This window comes from Oryctolagus cuniculus, chromosome 2 (genome assembly GCF_051225735.1).
Source record: "Oryctolagus cuniculus isolate XC-2025 breed Fujian yellow rabbit chromosome 2, ASM5122573v1, whole genome shotgun sequence".
In the NCBI taxonomy this organism is placed as follows: Eukaryota; Metazoa; Chordata; class Mammalia; order Lagomorpha; family Leporidae; genus Oryctolagus; species Oryctolagus cuniculus.
In genome coordinates this window covers 99,544,368-99,565,134 of record NC_142868.1, presented here as the reverse complement: position 1 = coordinate 99,565,134, position 20,767 = coordinate 99,544,368, and the positions used below count along the sequence as shown (strand labels likewise).

Sequence of the window (20,767 nt, the reverse complement as noted above, 5' to 3'; positions counted from 1 at the left end):
GTTGGAAAGATGTGTTTCTTGTAGGCAGCAAATAGATGGGTTTTTTTCTTTAATCCATTCAGCCAGTCTGTGTCTTTTTTTTTTTTTTTGACTTTTATTTAATGAATATAAATTTCCGAAGTACAACTTATGGATTACAATGGCTTCCCCCCCATACCGTCCCTCCCACCCACAACCCTCCCCTTACCCACTCCCTCTCCCCTTCCATTCACATCAAGATTCATTTTCGGTTATCTTAATACACAGAAGATCAGCTTAGTGTACATTAAGGGTTTCAACAGTTTGTTCCCACACAGAAACATAAAGTGAAAAATAATAGATGATTTTTTTTAAATGATGATGAAATCAGATCAGACCTATTGTCATGTTTAATCCCAGTGAGAGTCAAGTTGGGAATTGATAATTTCTTTTTTTTTTTTTTACAGAAGATCAGTTTAGTATGCATTAAGTAAAGATTTCAACAGTTTGCACCCCCATAGAAACACAAAGTGAAATATATTGTTTGAGTACTCGTTAGAGCATTAAGCCTCAATGTACAGCACATTAAGGACAGAGATCCTACAGGAGGAGTAAGTGCACAGTGACTCCTGTTGTTGACTTTACAAATTGACACTCTTGTTTACGGCATCAGTAATCTCCCTATGCAGCAGTCATGAGTTTCCAAGGCTATGGAAGCCCCTTGAGTTCTCCGACTCTTATCTTGTTTAGACAAGGTCATAGTCAAAGTGGAGGTTCTCTCCTCCCTTCAGAGAAAGGTACCTCCTTCTTTGATGACCTGTTCTTTCCACTGGGATCTCACTCACAGAGATCTTTTGCCAGAGTGTCTTGGCTTTCCATGCCTGAAATACTCTCATGGGCTTTTCAGCCAGATCTGAATGCCTTTAGGGCTGTTTCTGAGGCCAGAGTGCTCTTTATGACATCTGCCATTCTATGAGTCTGCTGAGTATCTCACTTCCCATGTTGGATCACTCTCCCCTTTATTTATTCTATCGGTTAGTGTTAGCAGGTACTAGACTTGTTTATGTGCTCCTATTCAGCCAGTCTGTGTCTTTTAACTGGATATTTGAGTCCATTAATATTCAATGTGACTATTGATAAGTAGTAGCTTTGCCCTGCCATTTTCCCAAAGATATTTCTAATATATGCTTTGAACTTCCTGTGATCTTTTACTGGGAGATTTTCTTCCTTCACCTTTTTTCATATTTATGGCCGTGTTTCTGTGTTTCTGTGTGTAAGACATCTTTAAGCATTTCTGCAGGGCTAGACGAGTAGTGACAAATTCTTTCAATGTCTGTTTGCTATGAAAGGTCTTTATTTCACCTTCATTCACAAATAATAGCTTTGCAGGAGATAATATTCTGGGATGGCAGTTTTTCTCTCTTAGTACCTGGGCTATATCTCGCCATTCCCTCCTAGCTTTTAGAGTTTCTGATGAGAAGTCAGCTGTGAGTCTAATTGGAGATCCTCTGAGAGTAATCTGACGTTTCTCTCTTGCACATTTTGGGATCTTTTCTTTATGTTTCACTGTAGTGAGTTTGATTACAACGTGTCATGTCAAGAATCTCTTTTGGTCATGTTTATTAGGGGTTCTATGAGCTTCCTGTACTAGGATGTTTCTGTCCTTCTTCAAATTCAGGAAGATTTCTGCTAGTATCTCACTAAAAAGGCCTTTCTCTTTCTCCAGGCCTTCAGGAACTCCTAGAACCTGAATGTTGGGTTTTTTAATAGTATCCTGTAGATTCCCAACAATATTTTTTAGATTTCTAATTTCCTCTTCTTTTCTTTGGTTTGACTGTATGCTTTCCTGTGCTCTGTCTTCTAAGTCCGGTATTCTCTCTTCTGCTTCACTGATTCTGTTTGTAAGGCTCTCTAATGTGTTTGGCATTTGATCTATTGAATTCTTCATTTCATTTTGATTTCTCTTCACTATCACAATTTCATGTTCTACTAATTGCTTCATTCAATTTGATTTTTCCTTAAGATTTCATTTTCATGAGAGAGAATTTCTACCCTGTCCAGTAAGGATTTCCGTAGTTCAAGAATTTGTTTTTGAGAACTTCTAAGTGTTCTTATCATATATTTTTGAAAATTGATATGTTGCATTTCTTCTATCTCATCACCTTTATAATCTTGGCTTGGGGTGTCTTGTTCATTTGGGGGCATCATAATGTCTTCTTTGTTCTTGTTTCCTCAGTTTCTGCATTTGTTGCTTGACATTATGGAATTATTCTTTGGTTTGGTTTTCTTCTTCTTCTTCTTCTTTTTTTTTTTTTTTTTTTGCTGTTGAGGTTTTTCTTGTTATACTATGACTCGATTAAGTGGACTTTCTGTTCTGCTTTTGATGGATCCTTAGAGGCTTGTGATGGGTGTGGCCAGAGAGTGCTGTTTGATTCTTCAGGGTTAAGGGTGACACACTCTGGTTAGGCATATTAAATTTTTTTCTCTTTCTGTGTTTTTTTTTTATTTTATTTTTTTTTTTATTAAGAAGGGAAGTAATTCCACACAGCTGAGTGGAATTGAAGGCAGTCAGTGTCTGAGCTCTGGCCACTGTGGGTATAATATTCATCTGCTCTGTCCCAAGGACCACACAAAGGATCTGTGCAGTCCTCAGTGAAAGCTCAAATTCCCCTGAAGTCTTCCACCAGGTTGCCAAGGTTACCAAGTTTGCGGCGTCTCCCAGGAGTACTCACATCTCAGGCACTCCATGAGTTCTCTCACATACCCTCAGGTTTTTTTTTTTTTCACAGTCACAGTTCATAAGCTCCCACACATCACTAGGTCCTAACTTCCTTTTATTTCTCCCACCAGAGTCAAGTTTTTCTACTTGGCTGAGGGCGGGTGCAGCCCTGAGGTGACACAGCTCTTACATATGTCCAAAATGGTGCCTGCTCTTTGTCTTGCTCACCTTTGTAAGGTGAGTGGAGAGAGAGAATCATGTTCATACTGGTTCCTTTTATTTTATTTTATTTTATTTTATTTTATTTTATTTTATTGATTTTATTTCTCTCTTAGTTAGCCTGGTGGACTTTCCCCCAGGGCTTCAAGCCTCATTCCCTCTAGGCTCTTCCTGCGACTTCCCTGCCAGTGTCTTGGGCTACTGAGGTTTTGCCTCACCTCCCTTTCCAGCACTGGTGTGTAGACTCAGCAGCTGGGGTCGTGCCCTCCATGTAGGTCCACCATGTCCCACTATTTCTGGAAGAGTTTCTTCTGCAGTTTTTTCCCCCTAACTCTTCCCTGAAACTACAGTATCTCCACTTTTATTAAACTATCTTTTCCTGGGCTATCAGTGTGCTCCCTCCCTATTCCACCATCTTGGAGGACTCCTGCCCCCTGTATTCTAATAGTCCTTCCTGGTAGCTCAAGGAAGTTTTGCCAGGATCTCTGTGAAAAAGATGAAATAAATTGTATTTCAGGAGAAAAGTGCTTTGTGTAGTGTCACATGATTTGTAAATACCCAGCACCTTAACTTCTGCCTAATGTTCTCTATCTTGCCACACTTAATTAAAAAACATTTATTTTTCAGATCCATTTCAGAAATTGTCACCAGTTCAAATAGTACTGCTTTAGAAAACTTTCAAGAGTATGTCTTCCCTTTTTCTACTAATGCTATGTTTGGAGTGTATGACTTCAAAAAGCATATCATGAGGCTGGTGCTGTGGCACAGCAGGTTAATTCCCTGGCCTGAAGTGCCCACATCTCATATTGGCACAGGTTCAAGACTCAGCTGCTCCACTTCTGATCCGGCTCTCTGCTATGGCCTGGGAAAGCAGTAGAAGATGGCTCAAGTCCTTGGGTCCCTGCACCCATGTGGGAGACTTGGAAGAAGCTCCTGGGTCCTGGCTTTGGTTGGTGAAGCTCTGGCCATTACAGCCATTTTCAGAGTGAGCCATCAGATGGAAGATCTCTCTCTCTCTCTCTCTCTCTCTCTGAGTAAATTTGACTTTCACATAAATAAATACATCTTTTAAAAAAACCAAAAGATATCATAAACATTTTACCCCTTTCAGTAATTTCATCTTCAACAATATGCAGTATACATGCACCTACAGAAAATTACTGTGAACATTTATCCTGCCTTCTGAGATAGTAAAATTATATTAAATTAGATTTCATATGATAATAAGCTTCTTAAAATATAAACTAAAAGAACACAATGACCATATATAAGCCGAAATGTGAAGAACCACCTTAAGGTCTCCAGATAATTTATTTTTATGAATCCCAGGACTTTTTTTTTTTTTTTTTTTTTTTGTATCAGCAGCTTTTCTAAGGTCTAATTGATAGGCAAATATTGTGTTTATAGGAGCTTTTTTCTAAGTTTTTTTAAAAAAAATTATTTGAAAATATTGTATATAGAGGAGAGACCCAGAGAGATCTTTCTTCTGCTTGTTCACATCACAGATGGCTGCATTGAGCAGGGCCAGGAAAGAATGAGGCCAGGAACCAAGATCTTCATCTGGATCTCCCACATTGGTAGCATTTGCCCAAGTATTTGGATCATCTTCTATTGCTTTTCTTAGGCCATCAGCAGGAAGCTGGATCAAAAGCAGAACAGCCAGAACATGAACCAGTGCTCATATGGGATGCTTGTATTGCAGACGGCAGGATTACTTGCTATGTGACAATGCTGGCCCTGTTTTATGGGAACTTCCAAATGAAATTTTGAAGTTGTATGCATTGTAGTTTGCATGTAATTCAACTTTCTGCCATACTTACTGATACATATCAGCATTTGATGTAGGACAAACCAGAAAACACAATGGCTTAACAAATAGCCATTTGATTTGCAGTTCTGACTCTGTTATGGGCTGTACTCAGCTGGGCAGTTTCTATGATCAGTCCAGGAGCAGAAATGAGAGTTTAGCCATTTGGGGAACTGATTGAGGCTTCACTTAAGTGTCTGGGGTTTGTGGTGAATCTTGGCTACATATTATCTCTTTTTTTTCTTTTTTTGACAGGTAGAGTTAGTGAGAGAGAGAGACAGAGAGAAATGTCTTCCTTCCACTGGTTCACCCCCAAAATGGCTGCTATGGCCAGCCTGCTGTGCTGATCCAAAGCTAGGAGACAGGCACTTCCTCCTGGTCTCCCATGTGGGTGCAGGGCCCAAGAACTTGGGCCATCCTCCACTGCCTTCCCAGGCCACAGTCAAGAGCTGGACTGGAATAGGAACAACTGGGTCAGAACTGGCACCCCAACTGGGACTGTCACCCGGAGTACCAGTGCCGCGGGTGGAGGATTAGCCTAGTTAGCCATGGCACCACCCTACTACTATCTCTTCAACAGGCAGGCCCCAGGGTTTTTCAGAAGATAACTGTCAGAAAAAGAAAATCTGAGAAGGCAAATACTTTACCAATTGTCTATTTCTGGGGCTGGTTCTGTGACATAGCAGGTAAAGACACCACCTGCAGTGCCAGCATCTCATATGGGTGTCAGTTTGTGACTCGGCTGCTCCACTTCTGATCCAGCTCTTTGCTACAGCCTGGGAAAACAGTAGAAGATGGCCCAAGTCCTTTGGCCCCTGCTCCCTTGTGGGAGACCTGAAAGAAGCTCCTGGTTCATATCTTTGGATCTACACAGCTCCAGCCATTGCAGCCATCTGGGGAGTGAACCTGCAGTTTGAAGACCTCTGTTTCTCCCTCCTTCTCTCTCTCTCTCTCTCTCTTCTCTGCCTCTCCTTCTCTCTTTGTGTAACTCTTTCATATAAATAAATATTTTAACAAATTGTCTATTTCTATCACATTTACTGGTATCTCATGGGGTAAATCAATTGAAATGGTGAAGTTCAGGGTCTTTTTAAAAAAGATTTATTTATTTATTTGAAAGAGTTACACACAGAGGGAGAGGCAGAGAGAGAGAAAGAGCTCTTCCATCTTCTGGTTCACTCCCCAGTTGGCTGCAATGGCCAGAGTTGTGCCAATCCAAAGCCAGGATCCAGGAGCTTCTTCTGGGTCTTCCACATGGGTGCAGGGGCCCAAGGACTTGGGCCATCTTCTACTGCTTTCCCAGGCCATAGCATATAGCTGGACCAGAAGTGGGGCAGCTGGGAATCAAACCAGTGCCTATGTGGGATGCCAATCTGCAGGTGGCAGTTTTACCCGCTAGGCCACAGTGCCAGCCCCAATCCAGGGTTTTGTGAAGGGATGAATACAGGGAAAGGTGCTACTTGGAATCATTACTGGTAAAGTGCACTGCATTAAATATACATTATGTGTATTTGTTAACTTTCTTTAGTATAAACTTTAATAACAACATAATGTTTATCTTTGATAACCTTATTCATTTGAACACTCAACCTTTCTTTTTACTTTTACATTATTATTTTACAAAATTTGTAGATAATGCTTTCATTAAACCAATGATAACTTCTGTTTAATCTCTGCTACTTAATATAGGTGGGTGCATTTTCCTATGTATTTCTATTTTTACAGGATTATTCCTCCACAGTGAAGCTGATGTTTATTATTCTTTATTCATCTATTATATCCTTTTTTTCCCACTGTTCAGTGCAGAAGGAAACCAGAGGTTGTTTTTTTTTTTTATTTAAGATTTCATTTATTTATTGAATGGGTTGCAGAGAGAGAAAGTCTTCTATCTGCTGGCTCACCCTCCAAATTACTGAGAGGCTGGAGCTCAGCCGATCCAAAGCCAAGACCCAAGAGCTTCTGGGTCTCCCATGCAGGTGCAGTGGCCCAAGGACTTGGACCATGTTCCACTGCTTTCTCAGGACATAGCACAAAGCTAGATTGTATGTTGAGCAGGCAGGACTTGAACCAGAACCCATATGGAATGCTGGCACTGCAGGCAGCAGCTTTACCCCTTATGCCACAGTGTTGGCCTCCAGAGTTTTCTTTGAACTCCTTCCATTCACTTCCTCTCCCACATATGATTCTGGGTCCTCCACATGTTTCTAAGATGAAAGAAAATTAATATATCACCTGTAAGTGTTTTTTTTTTTTAAATTATTCCCCAGCTTGTCAGTACTCATTTTAGGTGTTTAATGCTAGTTTATTTATTTATTTTTTTAAGTATTTTTTATGTATTTGAAAGTCAGAGTTACAGAGAGGCAGAGGGAGAAAGAGAGAGAGTCTTCCATCTGCTGGTTCACTCCGCAGTTTGCCACAATGGCCGGAGTTACACTGATCCAAATCTAGAAGTGAAGAGCTTCTTCTGGGTCTCCCACATGGGTTCAGGGGCCCAAGGACTTGGGCCATCTTCTACTGAAATCCCAGGCCATAGCAGAGAGCTTGATTGGAAGTGAAGCCACTGGGACTTGAACTGGCACCAATATGGGATGCCAGCACTGAAGGCAGTGGCTTTACCTGCTAGCAACAATGCCAGTCCCAGTATACTAGTTAATTAAAATGGAAAATATGGGGCTGGCTCTGTGGCTCAGTGGGTTAATGCCCTTGTCTGAAGCATCGACATCCCATATAGACACCGGTTTGAGCCCTGGCTGCTCCACTTCTGCTCCAGCTCTCTACTATGGCCTGGGAAAGCAGTGGAAGATGGCCCAGGTCCTTGGGCCCCATCACCCATGTGGGAGACCCAGAAGAAGCTCCTGGTTCCTGGCTTCAGATTGGTGCAACTCCAGCCATTGCAGCCAATTGGGGACTGAACCAGCAGATGGACGACCTCTCTCTCTCTGCTGCTCCTCTCTTTGTGTAACTCTTTCAAATAAATAAATAAATCTTTAAAAAATTTTAAAATAGAAAAATAAACATAAAATTTGTTCTCACAGAATATACAGAAATGAATTATGAATTTGGCATGATTATGAAACATTATTGTCATCTATAATAATGCAATTTGGTATCTTCTCTTTCTGTTGCTATAGCAAAATACATATTTGTTACATGAATTGAGTTGAAACTAAGCACAATATGCTACATTTTTGGAGTCATGTCTGAAACAGTGTACACATAGATGATGTACTGAACAGTATTTTAGTGCTACCTATGAAGTAAACACTTAGCATTTTGCAAGAGGAAGAGTTACCTAGTGCTGGAACACAAATCAGTTAAGTTTGTTTTCAAATTATTAGAGTAATGGAGTTCTTAATACCTTTGAGAAGCTGAATGGGATTCTGGAATAGGATAAGGAATGTGTGAAGAAAAGAATCTACTGGAGGTTCATTTATTTTTTTAAGATCACAATGTAATACTTTATCCATTTTAGTATTTTTTTTGTTCTAGTACCATTGGTTGAACTCTGTAATTAACACACAATTATTCTTAGGTGTTTAAATTTTAACTGAAAAGTGATCCCTGTTAGGAATTTGGAAAACATTATGCTGAGTGAAATAAGCCAATCCCAAAGGGACAAATACCACTTGTTCTCCTTGATAGGTGACAACTAACTGAGCACCAAAAAGGAAACCTGTTAAAGTGAAATGAACACTATGAGAAACGGTGACTTGATCAGCCCTCACCCTGACTGTTGATGAGCAACTTAATATGTTATCCCTCTTAGTATTTTTTTTGTTTGTTCTACTTAATACTTTTGGTTGAATACTGTAATCAATACATAATTCTTCTTAAGTGCTGAAACTTAACTGAAAAGTGATCACTGTTAAATATAAGAGTGGGAATAAGAGAGGGAAGAGATGTGCAATTCGGGACATGCTCAAGCTGACTTACCTCAAACGGTAGAGTTAGAAACATACCAGGGGATTCCAATTCAATCCCATCAAGGTGGCATGTACCAATGCCATCTCACTAGTCCCAGTGATCAATTTCTGTTCACAATTGATCATAATGATAGGACTAAGAATCAAGGGGATCACATAAACAAGAATAGTGTTTGCAAATACTAGCTGATAGAATCAAAAAGGGAGAGAACGATCCAACATGGGAAGTGAGATACACAGCAGACCCATAGAATGGCAGATGTCCTAAACAGCACTCTGGCCTCAGAATCAGCCCTTAAGGCATTTGGATGTGGCTGAAAAGCCCATGAGAGTATTTCAGGCATGGAAAGCCAAGACACTCTGGGGGAAAAAAAAAAAAAAAAAACTAAATGAAAGATCTCCGCGAGTGAGATCCAGTGGAAAGAATGGGTCATCAAAGAAGGAAGTACCTTTCTCTGAAGGGAGGAGAGAACTTCCACTATGACCACGGCCTTGTCTAAAAATTATCAGAGTCGGTGAACTCAGGGGGCTTCCATAGCCTTGGCAGCTCATGACAAGAGCCTAAGGTGATTACTGAGGCCATAAACAAGAGTGTCAATTTGTTAAGTCAACAACAGGAGTCACTGTGCACTTACTCCTCATGTAGGATCTTTGTCCTTAGTGTGCTGTACATTGAGATTTAATGCTATAACTAGTACTCAAACAGTATTTTTCACTTTATGTTTCTGTGTGGGAGCAAACTGTTGAAATCTTTACTTAATGTATGCTAAACTGATCTTCTGTATATAAAGAGAATTGAAAATGAATCTTGATGTGAATGGAAGGGGAGAGGGAGTGGGAAAGGGGAGGGTTGCGGGTGGGAGTGACATTATGGGGGGGACATTAGTATGGGAGTTCCTTACAAAAATAAACGTATGTTCCAGTATTTCCAAAAAAAAAGATTATTTATTTGCAAGGTGGACTTGCAGACATTGGGAGAGACAGGGAGACAAAAGGATATATCTTCTATCTACTTTTTATTCCCCAAATGCCCACAATGCCCGGGACTGGGCCAGGCCAAAGCCAGGAGCCTGGGACTCCATGGGTCTCCCACATTGGTGGAAGGGTCCAAATACTCAGGCCATTTTCACTGCTCTTTCAAATGATTAGCAGGGAACTAGATTGGAAGTGGAGCAGCAAGGAGTCAAGTCCTCTGTTTATATGGGATGCCAGCATTGATGGTGGAGGCTTAGCCTGCTGGATTACAGTTCTGGTGACTATTGCTTGTTCTGAAACAAATCTCTAAGCATTTTTGTCATTGAGTCACAAATGCAGATTGTACTGCAGACATTCCCAGGTTCTCTTTTTGGGCAAATAATTCCATTGCTTTCACTTTAATTATGTATAATGTTATTTCAATTGTTTATGAGTAGAATAATCATAGACAAGGGCAAAAGCTAATTTGTATTCTTTGTCTTACTTGTATTTTCTCTCTTACTTAAAAATATTTATTAGCTTGATAGAGAAAGAAGTTGATGGACTGAGAGATAGAGAGCTTTCACACATTAATTCACTTCCTAGATAACCATACCAAACAGAGGTGGGGCAGGACTGAAGCCAGGATTGAGGAATGGAATCTAGCCCTCCTTCATTGGTGACATCACCATTGCTTCCCCAGGTTTGCATTATCTGGGAGCTAGAAACTACAGCTGGCATTGGAAATCATAGACACTCTGAGGTGGCATCATAAACAACACTAAGCTAAATGTCTGCCCTGTCTTTTAATATATTTTTTCTCTGACATATTGGAAATGATATGCATGGTGTTTTCCTGGAAATTGTTTTCTGTTCATTCCCATCATAGTTTCACCGATGGTTTCTTGCCTTTTTTTCTCAATGCTTCTACATACTTCTCCTTAACATTGCCCAGTCAAGAGTCAGTATTGCCCCTCTTCTAGCCTGCTGTGCAATTCCCCTTGAATGATATGGCCTTTTTGATTTGAACCTCCTGTTTCCCTCCAGCTTGGGCATTTCTCACAGCCTGTAGATCATTGGTTTGACTCTGTTGAATGCTCTGTGTGGCGTTCTAAACACTCAACAAGTCTAATGTGAAACCATATCCTTCCTTTTTTCCTTCATATCAATACACAACTGTCAGTATTTATTTTGTGACAGAGTTAACATGTTGACTGAAAGTGTATTATTATAGGTGATGACAGCATTTGAAGACCTCGCTGTGTACTTTACATGGGATGAATGGCAGAAAATGAACAATGCTCAGAAAATCCTGTACAGAGATGTGATGCTGGAGACCTACAGCAGCCTGTTCTCGTTGGGTGAGTGACACCCATCACATGCCCAGTGATAACATTTTCTTGCTATTTGACAAATAAGGGAACACTTTATGCTGTTTAATATTGGGCAGGATTAGAATTTGAGTCCATGAATAATCTGACTATCTACCATCTAACAAAAGATTCAAATTGGAACATTTGTTGCATAGCTCCTGAACCAAGCTGTAGTCCTTTAAATAACCCAAGATAGTGATTTTACAAAGTGTTACTTTGTTTCCATTAATAGGGCACTGCATTACCAAACCTGACTTGATCTTCAAGTTGGAGCGGGGAGAAGAGCCATGGATGGTGGACGAATGCTTGAATCAGAGCCTTTCAGGTCAGTCTGCACATAACAGACAGGGAGGCCAAGGCAGAGAGTATGCAGATGTTGACTGGTGTTCTTTCCATGAATTTTTCTCAAGCCTTACTCCTGATGACAGCTGGTTTTGTGCATCAGACACAGGCATTTAGAGATACCAGTATCTTTCTAACTTTTGTTCTTAGTGAAGATGTTCTTTGATTAAAAAAAAAAATCTAGTCATTTTCTGCTGTTACTAAGGCTTTTATCTAGGTTTGATACATTCCCCCAATTCTAACTTGTCCTCCTCTACACTTTCATACCTTTTCCTTCATGCATTTATTAGTTCCTTCAGTTCTTGTTAATTAGGCAACATATAGAAACTTATTTTTTTTTAAGATTAATTTTTCTGTTTTTTTTTTTTTTTTTTTTTGACAGGCAGAGTGGACAGTGAGAAAGAGAGACAGAGAGAAAGGTCTTCCTTTTGTAGTTGGTTCACCCTCCAATGGCCACCATGGGCATTGTGCTGTGGCTGGCACACCACACTGATCCGAAGCCAGGAGCCAGGTGCTTCTCCTGGTCTCCCATGTGGGTGCAGGGCCCAAGCACTTGGGCCATCCTCCACTGCACTCCCAGGCCACAGCAGAGAGCTGGCCTGGAAGAGGGGCAACCAGGACAAAATCCGGCACCCTGACTGGGACTAGAACCTGGTGTGCCGGTGCTGCAGGCAGAGGATTAGCCTATTGAGCCACCACACCAGCCTGTTTTTTTTTTTTTAAGATTTATTTATTTATTTGAAAGTCAGAGAGAGAGAAGGGGAGGCAGAGAGAGAAAGAGAGGTCTTCCATCCCCTGGTTCACTTCCCAATTGGCTGTCATGGCTGGAGCTATACTGATCTGAAGCTAGGAGCCAGGAGCTTCTTCCAGGTCCCCCATATGGGTACAGGGGTCCAAGGACTTGGGTCATCTTCTACTGCTTTCCCAGACCATAGCAGAGTGCTGGATCAGAAGCGGATCAGCTAGGACTTAAACTGGTGCCCATAGTGATGTTGGCACTGCAGGTGGTGGCTTTACCTGCTATACAACAGCACCAGCCCCCGGAAACTTATTTCTAACTCATTGCTCAGATTGAGTTCCTACTCATGATTTTGCCCAGGCTCAGGACTGAATCAATAAATGTGAACTCTCTCTTTCTTAGTCTCTTTTTTTTTCCTCTGTGCCTCTCAAATAAATAAGAAAATTATAGTCTGTTGGAAACCTTTGAGGGGTGAGCTTACAGTTGGCAAACCTCTGTTTCAGTCTGTCTTTATCTCTCATTCTGTCTCTCTGATTCTCAAGTAAGTAAATAAGTAAATGCTAAAAGGTGGTCATGTGGCTGGCACTGTGGTGCAGTGAATTAACACCCTAACCTGAAGCAGCAGCGTCCCATATGGGCACCAGTTCGGGACCCAGTTGCTCCACTTTCAATCCAGCTCTCAGCTATGGCCTGGGAAAGCAGTAGAAGATGGTCCAAGTCCTTGGATCCCTGCACCTGAGGGAGACCCAGAAGCAGCTCCTGGCTCCTGGCTTCAGATCAGCACAGTTCTGGCCGTTGTGGCCAATTGGGGAGTGAACCATTGGATCAAGACCTGACTCTCTCTTTGCCTCTCCTCTCTCTGTGTAACTCTGACTTTCAAATAAATAAATAAATCTTTAAAAATAAAAGATGGTCATGAGTAAGCCTCTGTGCTGTGACATCAGAAATTATGAAGCTAGGAATGACATTGTGGTGCAGTGTGTTAAAGCTCTAGCCTGCAACACTAGCATTGCATATTGGTGCCAGTTCAAGTCCCAGCTAATCCTCTTCTAATCCAGCTCTCTGCTAATGCACCTGAGAAAAGAGCAGAGGTTGGCCCAAGTCTTTGGCCCCCTGTACCCATGTGGGAGACAAGAAAGACACTCCTGGCTCCTAACTTCATTTTGGCCCAGCATTGGTTGTTGTGCCCATATGGGGAGTGAACCAGCAGATGGAAGGCTTCTCTCTGTCTCTCTCTCTATAATTCTAGCTTTCAAATAAATAAAGTAAATCTTTGAAAAAAAAAAGAAATCATAAACTAAGCATGAACTTATATAAAACATGAAAATAAGTGATCCTAGACTCACCAAGAAAGTAATGAGATTTTGAGACCCAAAGTCAAGTAGCCTCATGGGTTTATGTTGAGTAGCTCAGATTTCTTTAAGGGTGGAGTTTGAAGTATGATTTCTCTCTTATTTTTCAGTATCATTGAAAAATAAGCAAACAAAAAGATAAGAAAAGCATAGGAAATGAAGCTTTCAGTGAAAATAGAAGGCAACTGATCAAAAGCCTCCAGAAATTCAAATTATCACACAGGAATGCTTCTAGAAAGAATTGAGAGGAGGTAACCAGCACTGATGATTTCAGAATGAGCTAGAAAACACTTTTCAAAGAAGATGAGCACATCCTGGTTTGCAGAAACAAATTCTTCAAACTGATTGGGAGTGTTTAACTAAAGTGGTATATTGGGAATTTTCTGTACCTGTTGTACTTCTGAGAAGCTGAAGGTGTTGGGTGTCCTTAGGAATTTGGGGAAGCTGTCATAGAGTAGAGACAAAGTAGTTTTTCATTTGAAAAATCCCACAACTGATGTTTACCTAGGAAGACTGAGCATGAGACAATCATAGATTCAAATTCTACTCCTTAAATGTTGTCCTGCTTAAAGTACAGGCACATTTCACTCTTCTCCACCTGCAAGTAAATGATCAGTAAAACTTTTTCATGTTTATGGTTGAGATATCAGAGAAGCAAAAAGCACAAAATTTTTATAGAAATAAACTGGAGAAAAAGGACAGGGAAAAAATGGTTGGTAGGTAGTGGGTGAATATTTTTATTAAACATTTGCCCATTCTTTAAAATATTTTATAGTTATTTCATCTTTGTGAAAGGCAGAGTGATAGTGAGAGAAGAGAGAGAGAGAAAGAGGTCCTCTATTAGCTCACTTCCCAAATGCCTGCAACACTTAAGTCTAACTAGTCTGAAGCCAAAACTCTAGAATCCCTCTAGTCTTCCCTGGTTTCTCATAGGTTTCTAGGCACATGAACCATTATCTGCTTCCTTCCAGTTTACATAGGCAGAGAGCTGTACTGAAAGCAGAGTAGCCAGGGCTCAAACTGACACTGTTTTGAGATGCAGGCATCCCACACTTCATAGCACAAATGTCATTCTACCATCCTTGACAAATTCCCATAGTAAAAAGGATCATGTTTGAACATTGGGAAACCTCATGGTATATTAATGTATTAAGGAGATTAACCATATAATGGATACAAATAAGTACTTCATACTGATTTTGTGAAAATCTTATGCCACTTGGATTAGAAGTAACTTCATTCCCTTTACATGAGTATGCCAGGAGAAACAGTTACATGTGATTCAGTGACATGATTGCTTTTTTCTCATTTCAGCGGTTATGAAAAGGGATGACCTGCGTAGGATCAACCAGGAAAGTCAGGACACAAATCTGAATCAGGATTTTATGAAAAATAACAAGACATCAGCTCTCAAGAGAATTGAATTAAGAAAAACTCTTAGTTTAAATTCAAGCCATATTCCAACACTGATTATTAAAAAGGGAACAAATACAGGATTGAAGCCTGAGGAATGCAGTAAATGTCACACTGTATTTCCCCCCAGTGGCCCTGATCAACTACAGGCTGGAGAAAAATTTGATAACACTAAGATACCTGGAAAATCTCTGCAGTTCTGTGAGCCTCTTAGTCAGCATGACAATATTCATATCATGAAGCAGCCATTTGAACCCACTGGACAAGCAAAAGTCTTCATAAGAAAGATGTTCTGTAAATCTGAGAGGATTCATATGGCAGAAAACTGTAATAAATCAACTGTCACTTTTGGAAAAGCAACTCAAATAGAAAAAGCTATCCATGAAAATTCTAGCCTCAATATGCATCAACAAACTCACACAAGAAAGAAATTTTATAAGTACATTATGTATGTTGAACCTGTCATTCACCAGTCACATCCTGCAATAAACCAGAGACTAAATACAAGGAAAAAAGTTTACACTTGTAAACCTTGTGGCAAATCACTCAGTTTTAATTCACGATCTGAATGTCATGACTGTGGAAAAGTCTTTAGACAAAATTTAGTCCTAAGAAAACATCAGCAACTTCACACAGGGGAGAAACCTCATGAATGTAGTGACTGTAGAAAAGCCTTTACACAAAAGTCATACTTCATAAACCATCAGCGAATTCACACAGGAGAGAAACTTTATAAATGCCTTCATTGTGGAAAGGGCTTTCTGTGGAAGTCAGACCTCATAGTACACCAACAAATTCACACAGGGGAGAAACCTCATAAATGTAATGACTGTGGAAAAGCCTTTAGACACAAGTCAAGCCTCAGCAGACATCAGCAAATTCACACAGGGGAAAAACCTCAGAAATGTAATGACTGTGGAAAAGCCTTTGGACGAAAGTCAGCCCTCCTAATACACCAGCGAATTCACACAGGGGAGAAACCTCATAAATGTAATGACTGTGGAAAAGCCTTTGGAAGAAAGTCGTACCTCATCATACACCAGCGAATTCACACAGGGGAGAGACCTCATAAATGTAATGACTGTGGAAAAGCCTTTGGACGAAAGTCAGCCCTCCTCATGCACCAGCAAATTCACACAGGGGAGAAACCTCATAAATGTAATGACTGTGGAAAAGCCTTTGGACACAAGTCAAACCTCAGGAAACATCAGCTAATTCACACAGGGGAGAAACCTCATAAATGTAATGACTGTGGAAAAGCCTTTGGAAGAAAGTCAAACCTCATCATGCACCAGCAAATTCACACAGGGGAGAAACCTCATAAATGTAATGACTGTGGAAAAGCCTTTGGAATAAAGTCACACCTCATCATACACCAACAAATTCACACAGGGGAGAAACCTCATAAATGTAATGACTGTGGAAAAGCCTTTAGACACAAGTCAGGCCTCAGCAAACATCAGCAAATTCACACAGGGGAAAAACCTCATAAATGTAATGACTGTGGAAAAGCCTTTGGAAGAAAGTCGTACCTCATCATACACCAGCGAATTCACACAGGGGAGAAACCTCATAAATGTAAAGACTGTGGAAAAGCCTTTGGAAGAAAGTCAAACCTCATCATACACCAACAAATTCACACAGGGGAGAAACCTCATAAATGTAATGACTGTGGAAAAGCCTTTAGACACAAGTCAGCCCTCCTCATGCACCAGCAAATTCACACAGGGGAAAAACCTCATAAATGTAATGACTGTGGAAAAGCCTTTGGAAGAAAGTCAAACCTCATCATGCACCAGCAAATTCACACAGGGGAGAAACCTCATAAATGTAATGACTGTGGAAAAGCCTTTGGAAACAAGCCAGGCCTCAGCAGACATCAGCGAATTCACACAGGGGAAAAACCTCAGAAATGTAATGACTGTGGAAAAGCCTTTAGACACAAGTCAGCCCTCCTCATACACCAGCGAATTCACACAGGGGAGAAACCTCATAAATGTAATGACTGTGGAAAAGCCTTTGGAAGAAAGTCAAACCTCATCATACACCAACAAATTCACACAGGGGAGAAATCTCATAAATGTAATGACTGTGGAAAGGCCTTTAGACACAAGTCAGCCCTCCTCATGCACCAGCAAATTCACACAGGGGAAAAACCTCATAAATGTAATGACTGTGGAAAAGCCTTTGGAAGAAAGTCGTACCTCATCATGCACCAGCAAATTCACACAGGGGAGAAACCTCATAAATGTAATGACTGTGGAAAAGCCTTTGGAAACAAGCCAGGCCTCAGCAGACATCAGCGAATTCACACAGGGGAAAAACCTCAGAAATGTAATGACTGTGGAAAAGCCTTTGGACAAAAGGAAAACCTACTCATACATTGGCAAATTCACACAGGGGAGAAACCTCATAAATGTAATGACTGTGGAAAAGCCTTTGGACAAAAGTCAGCCCTCATCATACACCAGCGAATTCACACAGGGGAGAAACCTCATAAATGTAATGACTGTGGAAAAGCCTTTGGATACAAGTCAAACCTCACCATACATCAGCAAATTTACACAGGGGAGAAACCTCATAAATGTAATGACTGTGGAAAAGCCTTTGGACAAAAGGCAAGCCTACTCATACATCGGCAAATTCACACAGGAGAGAAACCTCATTAATGTAATGACTGTAGAAAAGCCTTTGGAAGAAAGTTACACCTCATCATACACCAGCGAATTCACACAGGGGAGAAACCTCATAAATGTAATGACTGTGGAAAAGCCTTTGGAAACAAGCCAGGCCTCGGGAGACATCAGCGAATTCACACAGGGCAGAAACCTAATAAATGTAATGACTGTGGAAAAGCCTTTGGACAAATTACTAACCTCATATCACAGCAGAGAATTCACACAGGGTAGAGAACTCATGATTGTGATAACTGTGGAAAGCATTTAGCCATAAGTCAACCTTCTTCATGAATCAGAATTCACACAGGGCAGAAACCTTATGAATGTAATGACTGGAAAAGCCTTTGGACAAAAGTCAAACCTCATAATGCACCAGAGAATGAACACAGTATTGAAACCTCATGAGTGTAATGACTATGGAAAAACTTAAGTTCCAACTCCAAATGCATCAGAGGATTCACACAGGAAAATAATCTTATAAATGTAATGACTGTGGAAAGGCCTTTTTCTATAAGTTATACTCACATCAAAACAATTCACACAGGGCAGAAGCCTTATGAATCTAATGGGTGTGGAAAAGCCTTTTTAAATCATATGTTATAAATCATAGCTCATATCACACCAGAGAATTCACACTGGGGAGAAACTTCATGAATGCAATGACTGTGGAAGAGCCCTTGGCAATAAGTCACATCTCAGAATGCATCAGAAAATTCACATGAAGAGAAACCTTTTGGACATAATGACTTGGAAAGCTTTTTCTCATAATTCAGCCCTCATTGCACATCATCTAATTCATATGGGGGAAAACACTTTGGATATAATGCATATGGAAAAGCCTTTATCCATAAGTAGCACCTCATAAAACATCAGAATTCACATGGGGGAGAAAGCTTATGAATGGAATTTAATGAATGTGAAAAAATTTTTCTGCCATCAATCAATTCACATGAAGAGACTCCGAAATGAGAAAACATACATGCATAGAAAAGTCATGTACCATACATCACCTCTCAATGGTTACCTGACAACTCACAGAAAGAAAAAAATCCTATGACTGTATTGTAATGTGAAATACCAGCATTATTAGGCAAACTTCCACAAAACAAAGCAAGATTACAGAGAGAAGTCCCTGAAATATAATTTGTTTGGAAGAATTCTTTGGTAGAATCACACCTTAGTGAGTATTGGGCAGTTTTCATGATGAGTTGTGACAGAGAGTGGTTAACCATTCTTCAGAAATTTTTCTCTTATTCAACCTGAACTTTTGGTTTCTCACTATTGTGAGTGGGATCAAGTATATGAACTGAACTGTGCTCTCTTGTGTAAATTTTGTTAATAAATATTTAAAAGTTGAGTAACAGTTATTTCAACAGTTATTTGGAATACCATCTTCATCAATTACAAAGTTATTTGTTTTATAGCTCCTTTTTTGGCCATCCAGGATTCTTTCCCCACATTATTGTAGTGCAAACCAGTGATGTGACCATAGGCATATCAAGTGACACATGTTCCAGCCATCATAGTGTACCCCGGCCCTGGATAGTAAGTGTTGTGTGCAACACAAGGGAATGAGTTTGTGGCAACCTATATACCCATGAGAAATTTCAACTAATCTGTGTGCACATCCGGATTAGACTCCACTACCCAAGGTCTATTTGAATATGCAAGTAGATGTTGTCGCACACATTACCCTCATTCTTTAAAGGGACAACCTCAGACCCTATAAGTTGCAACACTCATCTGAATTTTTCTGTATTACTGAGTGCATAATTCCTTTTTCATTCATGATGCCACTTTTCTATGCTTTTTCATTCTGTTCCTAATTGCCTTGAGACAAGAACATGGAATGAAGTCTATCCATGTGGTACCCATTGCAATAGAGAAGCAGGAGCATAGGTGTAGTATTTTTTTTTTAAAGATTTATTTATTTGAAAGTCAGAGTTACACAGAAAGAGCAGAAACAGAGAGAATTTTCCATCCAATGGTTCACTACCCAATTGGCCACAATAGCCAGGACTGTGCTGATCCAAAACCAGGAGCTTCCTCAAGATCTCCCATGTAGGTGCAGGGATCCAAGCACTTGGGCCTTCTACTATTTCTCAGGCCATAGCAGAGAGCTAGATTGGAAGTGGAGCAGCTGGGTCTCGAACCAGCACCCATATGGGATGCCAGCACTTCAGGTCAGGGCATTAACCTGATGTGACACAGTGCTGGCCCCTGTAGTACACTTTTGTATTAATTTAACATATTTTTATAACCTTTTTGTTGCATTATTCCCTGCTCCTGCAGGTGGCCCTGATTTTTATTGAAAATGTGTGTTTTTATTCCTTCCGATTTACAAAGTCCTTTCTGGATTGATATAAATCTGATTTACATTCAGTTAGTTCCTCAGGATACCCTCAGGAGGAACACTTTTCCTAGGTTGCTTGGCTATCCCATGATAACAGGGCTACAAATGCTATGATGCATCTAGCTGCAATAGCTCTTTTATTTCCCATCTAGATAATAGCTGTGCAGCTAATCCATTCCACCTCCATTACTACCCATAAGAAATAGCTCTTCATCCCTGTTTAAGTCCCCACAGCTTCTTACAAGTGTTCATCAAAAAAAATCTTATTATAAACAGATTTAATAGAAAATGAATGATATAGCTGCTGGTAGTTTCAGTGAGGTTGAATGATTTGCTGGACCACTGTTTTGTCTGGGTTATCTTTCATATTACTTAGAACTAATTTTTCACAATATTACTTGCCTGAGCACTGTTTCCTAGGCTCCCAGCTAAACAGGTGTTTGAAGAGTAGATTTACTGTTAATTCTCACTAAGGACAGAAGAACCACATTGAGAGCACAGATCCTCATGTGGTCCTTGGGACATAGTGAATATTATACCCACTTGATTTAGTACTCAGGCACTGGTCTCCATTGAAGAGAAGAACTCAGCTGAACAGAATATAACTCCCTTCTGATTAAAAGAGATTTACCATGCCAAACCTGGGTGTGTCACCTTAGGCATACTCTTTACCCTTGAAAACTTAACGGAGCTCTGGCCACACCCACTACAAGCCTCTAGAGATTCACTAAAAGCAGAAAGTCCATTTATCTACAGTCATAATACAATGATAAAAACTGCTAGGAAAAAAAAAAGTATTTCCACAAATGCAAGAATCCAAGAAGCAAGAATAAGGAAAACATCATGCTCCCAAAAGAACATGACATTTCAATACTAGGTCATGAAGATGATGAGAGAAGAAATGCAAGAAATAGAACTCAAAAATTTGCTCATAAGA

At 40.3% G+C, this 20,767-nt stretch overlaps 1 protein-coding gene across 3 annotated transcripts in view; it reads left to right on the top strand.

Annotated features, from left to right (window-relative positions):
- Nucleotides 1-18,838, top strand: part of LOC127486179 (uncharacterized) — a 47,440-nt gene extending 28,602 nt beyond the window's left edge. For all 3 annotated transcript variants that reach the window (XM_070067819.2, XM_089327376.1, XM_089327375.1), the window contains exons 2-4: nt 10,815-10,941; nt 11,186-11,278; nt 14,701-18,838. In XM_070067819.2, coding sequence (XP_069923920.2) covers nt 10,818-10,941; nt 11,186-11,278; nt 14,701-17,468 — 2,985 coding nt within the window. In that variant the 5' untranslated portion in view covers nt 10,815-10,817 and the 3' untranslated portion in view covers nt 17,469-18,838. The remainder of the gene's footprint in view (nt 1-10,814; nt 10,942-11,185; nt 11,279-14,700) is intronic.
- The last annotated feature ends 1,929 nt before the right edge of the window (nt 18,839-20,767 follow it).